Source organism: Nicotiana tabacum, chromosome 22 (assembly GCF_000715075.1).
Source record: "Nicotiana tabacum cultivar K326 chromosome 22, ASM71507v2, whole genome shotgun sequence".
Taxonomy (NCBI): Eukaryota; Viridiplantae; Streptophyta; class Magnoliopsida; order Solanales; family Solanaceae; genus Nicotiana; species Nicotiana tabacum.
Genome location: NC_134101.1, coordinates 140951516 through 140960803, shown reverse-complemented (window position 1 = coordinate 140960803; position 9288 = coordinate 140951516). Strand labels below are relative to the sequence as shown.

The window sequence follows — 9288 nt, the reverse complement described above, 5'->3', positions numbered from 1 at the left end:
CCCAATGGGTTTTCCTGGCAAGGTTTTTAACGAGGCAACATACAATATGTATTACATGATGTGTGTACTCTTTTTCCTTCACTAGTATTTTTTCCTAGTAAAGTTTTAACGATGCATATTATTTATGGATATCCAAGGGGAGTGTTATGAAACATTAGATTATAGTGGATGTCCATAACTCCTAAATGAATAACACTCACTACTCTTCCCCGTTATCTCCATAACTCCCATTACTCCAATACTTATAGTTGTAACTCCCATAGCCTCGTCCATGATTTTAAATGCTTAATGCCATGTTTATGACATTCTTTTGTATACCTCTATATAATACTATAAATAGAGGATGAGAAATGATATTGTATACACTTGGAAAACACTTGATGAAATAAGAATCTCTCCTCTCTTTCTCTCTATATTCTTGTTTCATATTATTATTTTAATTTAGTTTCTTAACAATTAATTAAATGTTATTAAGTGAATAAAATAGTGTAAACTACACATATAGTGAGGAAGACGTTCCAATTGGTTAAAAAAGGGTAAAAGATTGTGACATTCACCACAATATTTTGCATATCTTATTCAACTTTATTAATTCATAGGTTACTTTTTTTGGGGGGGGAGAGGGGGGGGGGGGTTAAGGTTGCAGGTGATTAGGTGAATATTAGAGGCGTAGAGCCGCTACACATCAGTGCCCAGCCCACAACTGCCCATTAATCTTTACGACTTCACCCAAAAAAGAAAAGAAAGAAAAAGGAAAACAATAAATAAGAAAAATGGATATGAGGGTTTAAGAAAGAGAAAAGGGGGAATGCTAAAAACTCTATAACCGGTGACAACAAGAAGAAGAAGAAGCAGTAGCAGCCAAGTGATAGTGAGCCATGGTCTCTGCAGCCACCTGGATCCGATACGTTGTCAGCAAACTTGAATACTCCGCCTCTGTTGGCTGGAAGGTTATTTACTCTCCTTTTTTCTTATAATGTAACAATTGATTATTTACATACTATGATTCTAGGGTTGAATCAGTATACGGGTTTTGTAGATACAGCAAATATGTCTAAAAGATTAGTAGGTCTTTCTGGAGAAAGCTATTAACTTATAATTTTTGGGGAATTAGAGGGCTCCCAGGTTTTTAGAATAAATAAATCTGTCTTTTGACATGATTTTCTTCAACACAACAGGCTTCACAGAAAATTTAATGTCAGCTGTGGAACTTTCATAAAATGCAACAACAACGACAACCCAGTGTAATCTCACGAGTGGGGTCTAGGACGGTAGTATGTACACAACCTTAACCCAACCCTAGAAGGGAACTGTTTTCGATAGACCCTCGGCTCAAGAAAAGATGAAAGAAGCGCTGATAGCAAGAAATAGCAATACAAGATATTTATAAAACTAAATCCAAGATAGCAAAAGAGAAGATGAAAGAAGTACTGATAGCAAAGAATAACAGTACAAGATATGTATTTATAGCAAACGAAGGGAGTACTGCTGGCAAGTAATAACAGTACAAGATATGTGGTAATAGCAAGCTAATGATAAAAGGGATATCACACTAACACTAGTACTATTACTATTGAACTAAGCAAGACAAATGGAAACGCTCGACTATCTACTAATTTTCTATCCTAATTCGCAATCTCCACACCCTCCTATCGAGGGTCATGTCCTCGGTTAGCTCAAGCTGCGCCACGTCCTGCTGATTACCACTCCCCAAGACTTCTTTGGCCTACCTCTACCCTTCCTCTTACCCCCAAGGACAACCTTTCACACCTCCTGACTGGGGCATCTGTTCTACCCCTTCTAACATGGCCGAACCATCTTAGCTTCACCTCTCGCATCTTGTCTTTCCACAGGGGCCACTCCCACCTTGTCCCGAATAACATCATTCCTACTTCATAAAATGCAAAAAAAGAATATTCATCGGTGTTAGTTCAGAGTTCTGATGTTAAAATATGGGAACCTAATGCAGCTTTAGTATTGAAAGCTTGCAACTTTAGTAAATTTTTTGAAGCTCTTGCAAGAATGTGTCCGGGAATAGAAAAAAGCTATAGCCAAGCCGGTTTGTTTATATTTCACACCAAGAGGCCCCTTCTCAGGTTAATTATTAGCAGTGCTCCTTTTTACCCAAGTGATCCTCCTCTTCCTTAGGTTCTTGGCTCTCAGTATCGCTCCCCTAAGTACCAACCATGCAAAGAAGCAAACTTTTCTCTGCGGCTTGCGTGTCCAAATTGAGAGATGCGGGAAATCCTCTTTGTTCCTCACCAATAGTTTATGGTAATATGATTTGACTGAGACCTGTCCTTCTATCCCGTCTCCCATCTCCACGTATCCGACATGATATGCGATGTATTCTATTTGTTTAGTAACTCTACTAGGATTTGGAATTCCACCCATCTCCCACTCCCGTAGGTTCCTTCTAAATGTGAGATCCTAATGCACTCCCCTCCATCTTATATCCTTTGAATCTATTGCAATGTTATTTATGCTTTACTTGAGACTCTATATATGTTAGGAAAAGCAATTCTTAACACGTTTTCTTTACGGCACCTGTGTCCCCAAAACTGATTCTTCTTCCATCACCAACCTTGAAAGTGATGTGGCAAGTGAAGTCTCCCCACCCCTTCATAATATTCCTTTAAAGACCACACCTATGTGAAACCGTGATATTCATACTTTTATATTCCTCCACTCCCCTCGATAATCCAATACTTTTCTATTATCACCTCCCTCCAAGGAGCGTGCTCCTATATCCTGAATCTCCATAACTATTTCCCAAGCAATGCATTGTTGAACATCCTGAGGTTTTTCATTCTAAATCCTCCCACTCTCTCGGGATGTGACAGCCTTCCCATTCACTAAGTGATATTTCCCAATTTATAGGGAAAAAACAGATTCATACATGACTGAATATCTTTTCCCCTATGAACTTGTCTTTTGGCGCTTTTTGTTATGAGATTTTCTAGCTAGTTATAGGTCTGCTACTATATTAGTTCAACCTACTAAGGCATGTTGATCTTTTAAATCTTTTGATGAAAATTATGTTTGAATACATAGTTCCAGGAACAACTTTCAGTTCTGAGACTTGGTCCTTGGATTCCATTTGACACTTCTCATGAATCTTGGATAATCTGTATGTTTTCTCTGCTATCATGCTTTATGTTGACATGGTTCAGCTGAAATAGAGTTACTATCTGATAACATTTGAACCAAGTTACTGAAAGTATGAGGTAATCTTGCAAGAATTGTTCCTTATGCATGTTCTTGATGCCTTTTTAATGATAACACCTTAATAAATTTTTTTTTGCAAGATCTGTAATACAGCAAGGAAACATACAAGTTTTAGAATCCCCCCTATATGACGTGAGAGCGTGACTCTGCTCTAACTTTAGCTGCAATTTTCTATGTTAAAACTTATCCCTTAAATAACTAGAAATCAGTAATTACCTTCTTAACTTTATCTTCATGAAAACATAAACCTGATATTTTAGTAAAGAAGCGATTTGAACTTGGTGCTCAAACTTTGGAAACTTGAGTCCAGCAGAGAGGAGGAGTACTAATAAATGCAGGTCTTGTCACCATTGGAATCCTATAATCAGTAGCTTTGCATACGTTTGGAGTCCATACTTTCCCTAACTTAAAAGGAGTGGTGAACCAACTTAGTCTTGGAAAGATTACTACTCATAGGGGAATGTAAGTAATACTGACTGGACTGCTCAAGACTAGGAGAGAAACAAATCTGACCTTCTAATAGTGCTAAAGATTTGCTAAACTAATACTTGTAAAGCTACAATATGCAAGTCAAAACATTCTATAATCATCAACAAATTAAGAATGTTAAAGTTAAAGACACAAGCCGTGTAAGATCAAGGTTCCATATTCTGAATTATCATCTGCTCTTCTGCACTTAAAATCAGTCAAGCTTCTACTTTTTGAAATTCTATTTGTTTACTTTTACTTCTTGAGTAGAGGGAAAAAGATTAACTGAATATTAATGCTATGCAGAACTACAAAGGAGGTCAAATTACAGATAGAGAATTAGGTGATACCATATGGAAGAATTTCTTTCAGGGTAAATTGACATTTATGCACTTTAACAAAGGAGAGGAGATGGCACCAACACTCGGAGCTCAGGGCGGCACACTTCTTGTTCGGAAGATACCTTGGGTTGATCCAACGTAACTTCTCCTTTAATGCCTTATGCATGGTTTTCTCTGCCTTAGTGCTACACTTTTGCTTTGTTCTCTTTTCTTTTATAGTAGCATGTTTACTTGAAGAATCATTAACAAGCAAGGGAGAATTGTTTTACCATTAGTTATATTGTTCTTTTGTTACTACTTTTATGGTTTTATGGCATTTTCAAGTGAGAAATTGGTTTTCTTGCTCATAGTTATAATAAAGGAAACTGTACAATTTAGGTTTGTAGTATTGATAGTTAGTGAGTTATTTTTCTTTATAACGGTAGTGTAGGAGCTAGTTTTCACACATCTCGATTAATCTTCCATCTACATGTTACCTTCACCAACACAAGTATCGGTGCAAGCTGGAATGGTATTCCAAATAATCTCCTTTGTTAGCTTGCAGCCTTCCCAGCAACAAAACAGTTCTTTCGGGGATCTATGCATCACCACACTCAATTCAAATATCTGCAGAAATAGTTTTCACAGATGTCTGCAGTATAGAAATAGTTGGTCATTGTCCTCCACATTAGTTAATTGATTACTTTCTTGCTAAAGCTTTGTTACATTTGAATTTGCCAGCTACATTTTCCTACTCATGCACTTTACCGAAGGAAATGTTACTTTGTTCTGGCGTATAGACAATCAAGCTTTAAATAATTGTTGTTGGTCATGCTGTTGGCCTAACTACTGGCTAAAATTAGGGGTTCAATGGCATATATGATTTGGAGAGTTGTGCGATGAGTCTATTTTCCTTTTCTTCTTATCCTGGACAAATTTTATGAGCAAGGAAATCCTACCACCATAAATTGCTGTAGGGAGGTGATCATACTGCTATCTTATTGTTTATGTTCATTTTACTTTGCCTCTTTGTTTTAATAAATTAGTTGTTTCCCTTTTGGTGGAAGCGATTATGTGGATCTGTTTCTGCATATGTTCCTCTTTGCTATTGCTGACTTCATATCTGTGCTTTTCATAGGAAAGTATTTGTTGGGGATGTTGTGGTTCTCAAGGACCCTGTAAAGTCAGATGATTATCTTGTCCGTAGATTGGCTGCCGTTGAAGGCTATGAGATGGTGTCCACTGATGAAAAAGATGAGCCTTTTGTCCTTGAAAAAGATCAATGTTGGGTGCTGGCTGACAATGAAAATGTGAAACCTAAGGTATATGATCCTCGCAATAGATTGGCTTTCACCTCCAGAATAAGATATCATGCGACTGTATTCTCTCAAATCTTCTTTTGCTCAAATTGTGAACCTTGTCTTATGCGCTTCATGTTACGCTTTTTGAATAGTTTGCATATTGCAATATGGTATTTTATTCTAACAGTCCTATAATATGTTTGTCATATCCTTGTCTTTGGTTCAGCATCTGTTTGAGCGTCATTACTCATGTTTTATTATATTTTCTGTATATGTGATCTGAGTCTTGACTACTCATTCCCCCCATAATGTCAATACAATACTTTTGCAGCAAAAATTGTGAGTATGTATCAAAGTCTGGATATGTGTTATAACTTTAGAGTTTTTTTCCCCATAACGGGAACCTTAATAAGGCCTCATTTGTTTGCACTTAATGGAGGTCTAAATCTTAATCATTTAGATCTCAGACATTAAGTGCGTTTGTTTTTAAAGTCTGAATCTTAATTATTCAGATCTTAATCATTAAGTGTGTTTGTTTTTTTTACTTCACAACCACTTAATGGGTCTGAATACGTCTGTATGATTAAGATCTATAACAGAGAGACTTAATTTCATTAAGATGCTATCATATATTCATTATTAACTGCCGCCACCGCCTACCATTATCAACTACCACCATGCCACCACCATCACCATACTCAACCACCACCACCACACCACCACCCCCCACAACCACCACCTCCACCATCACCATGCCACCATCATCCTCAATCATAGCCTTCATTATCGACCATCACCACTACTATCCCCACCACTCCGACCACTATCATTCTCACCCACAATCAACATTCATCCGCCTCAACTACCACAACTGACCACCCCATCACCATCAACCACACTGCCGATCATTATAACCTACCACCACCCACCACCTTCCTCAATCACAACTACTACCACCACCCGATATTATTAACTATCACCACCCACCACCACTATCCTCAATCATAATCGCCACCACTGCCAATCACTACTAGCTACTAGCATGAACCACCATCATCAACCAAAAACTACCACCAACCACCGTCTCTGGTCGGCATTCACTCGTTAGCCATCACCACCAATAACTATCATATTTTTAAAAACTATATATTTTATTGATAGAATATTAGATTAGTTAGTATTTCATTTGAATTTTATGTTTATTAATTTTCAAATAAAGATAAATTTATATATTCAGATGTTAAAAATCAAACAGTCTTAATTATTTCTATTCAGATCTTAATACACATCTTAATATATTCAGATGTGTATTCAGATTCAGACGTCTTAATCTTAAAAAAAACAAATGAGGCCTAAGTTTACCTTCTCTGGGGATTCTTTTAAGGTGATTGCATAGAGTGAGTAGTGAATCTGAACAAACCTATAATGAGATGTGTGTATTTCAGCTAAAACTTCAGCATTTTCAATGAGAAACTCTTTGAAGTATGGTGAAGAGGTAAGTTTATTAAATGAAATAAACTTCTGATGAAGAGTTGAGCTAAGTTTTCAGTTTTTCCGTGGCTGCAGATTAAAATAGGACTTTTGACTTGCCCCCAGGGCTTTGGTCTAGTGGTAAGACCGCAACTCGTGATGTGTGGATTAGGCGCATGTAACGGGTTCGAACCCTGCTGCAGACAGAAGCCTGGTATTTAAGTGGAGAAGGGTAGAGGGGTGGGTCCATTAACCACCGGTTTCAACTCATGTGCCTCTGGACCCTTAGGAATTTCTGGGTTATCCCAACAAACAAAAAAAAAGGACTTTGTCTTTTGAGTATATGGTACTGTATTATTCATATTATAGTCATAGTTGGGCTTGCTTCCTCATGCTTTGGGGGAAGGATAGCAACTGCACAGATATTATTGTTATATTAATATTGATTGACTCTAGATTATTTTCTTGTCTTCTCAATAGCAGGAAGCCAAGGATAGCAGAACTTTTGGCCCTGTTTCCTTGACGGACATAGTTGGTAGAGCTATATATTGCCTGAGGACAGCAGTGGACCATGGTCCTGTTAACAACAGGTTTGTTGTGTTATTGCATATCTGTTTTTCTTGTGCATCGGAAAAAACCTTTCTTATTGATTGTGGTTAATCTGTGTCTTGCTTTTTCAGTCACTTTAGCGTCCAGAAGGATTCACCAGTCCTTGAAGTTGAATTGGATGTTGATGAGATGGCACGAAGTCACAAAGCATAGGTTGTGTGTGCGCTATGAGGAAAAGATTTCCTAGGATTACTGATTTGGTTGTACCCACCCTCTTTTTCTTGTTTCCTCTTTTTTATCCGAGCGAAATTCATTGGAAAAAATAAAAGTTGTGTATTAGTGATTTTGGTACATTTTCCTTCGACCAGATGCTGTCATCCCAAAGTGTTGATCTTTCCTCTCAATGAGGCACCGAACGAACTATAAACCTTTGAGGTCTTCAGTTCTATTTAGAACGTATTTCAAGGCTGAAACTGTAGTATGGATGGAAGTTTGGATAAGATTTTCAATATGATTCACTTTCGTCCATGTTGTGGCCAATTGACAAAGAAGACTATTTATTGCAGTAGCTTGAACATTCCTTTCACAGACCCATTATCCGCAATACACTAATACAGCACGACTTTGTCCATTTCCTAAACATCAGAAGAGAGGTCTCGCTGTAATTCCTTGTTTGGTTTTATAGTAGCACTTTGGAAATTGAAATAATGGGTAAAAGCTTGAATTCAATTCCACCGTTTAAAGAAAATTTGCTGTTGTTTCCTGCTCCACCTCAATACATTAAAACCAAGTGCAATTATTTCCAAAATTTCAAAGTAAAAGAAACTAAGATTTTGACAAAAATCCTTTCATGTTTGTAAGTATATTGCAGTTTGGGTATCATTGTGTCATTAGTTCTTTTCTCTTCGTCAAAGCGAAACGCCGTACGCGGCGTCTCTTTTCACCGGTCAGAGCCGGAAGCGATTACCTTCTAATGCTCGCCGATTTTCAAAGGCTTTTGCCTTCAAATTCAATCTACAATCTACAATTTTCAATTCTTGATTGCTTTCAAAATCTGAAATAAAGTTTTTTGTTTCAGCTAGATCTGAAAACTAGAAGCTCCTAATAAGATTTGATTTTTGATTTTTGATTTTTTACATGAAAACTAGAAGCTCCTCACAGTGGTTATCACGATTCTTTATAGCAAATTAGAATCAGCTGCTGTGCTTTCTTCTTCTTCACTCGACACACACGGAACTCTCACTTAAAAAAGGAACTGAGATTTGAAATAAGAGGCTCTCTATTTATTTCTGGTTTTAAAAGAATCCATATTTAAATTGTTGTTCGATTTCTGCTGATTTTTGCTGCTGTACTATTGATTTGCGGAGCTTTATTTCTAGCTTATACGATTTGGTCTTCTTGCTGTGCATTCTCGTCAAGAAATTGGTCTAAGCTTGTAGGTCGCACCTCCAAGATCTGGACAACTCCGTCTCAGCAAGAACACCGAGAAGTAGAGAAGCTAGAAATCCCTAATTTGTTCATCCTAGTATAAGTGGTAGCGGTGATAGCTCCTTCTGATTTTTGGGTCTTGGTATTTTCTGTATTTTCAGGAATTCTCGGAGTATTGGAGACAAGTTGGGCGCACGAGCACAGGCAAAGGAGAGCAACCTGGGCGAGTGTCAGCAAAGGGCGGTAGGAAGTGGTGCGTGAGCGTACAACTACATTGAGCACAACAAATCAGCCACAGGTTTTGTTATCGGGAGTTGGTACCTCCTATTTTACTGTTTCCCTTTTGGTGTTAGCTAAATTACGGTTACTTTACTTCGCAATAGTTAAACCTTTCAACTAGGATACTAGTTACCACTTGTTTCCTTCTAGTTTGATTTGTGTACGTTGTGCACTAGCGAGTCTTCTTTAGATTGTTGTAGGTGTAGTGGCTGCATTCTGGGATAATAGAATAAGGGCATATCCTC

At 37.6% G+C, this 9288-nt stretch overlaps 1 protein-coding gene across 2 annotated transcripts; it reads left to right on the top strand.

The window, feature by feature from the left end:
• The first annotated feature begins 682 nt into the window (after positions 1-682).
• Positions 683-7864, top strand: LOC107821453 (mitochondrial ATP-independent inner membrane protease subunit 2-like). 2 transcript variants are annotated; one of them, XM_075243264.1, is made up of 5 exons: positions 683-950; positions 4003-4175; positions 5155-5338; positions 7271-7377; positions 7468-7864. In XM_075243264.1, exons 1-5 carry the CDS (start codon positions 879-881, stop codon positions 7547-7549), a joined length of 618 nt encoding a protein of 205 aa, XP_075099365.1. In that variant the 5' UTR covers positions 683-878; the 3' UTR covers positions 7550-7864. The 2 variants fall into 2 exon arrangements, with proteins under 2 accessions (XP_075099365.1, XP_075099364.1); XM_075243263.1 differs by having other exon boundaries at positions 7268-7377.
• Positions 7865-9288: the final 1424 nt, after the last annotated feature.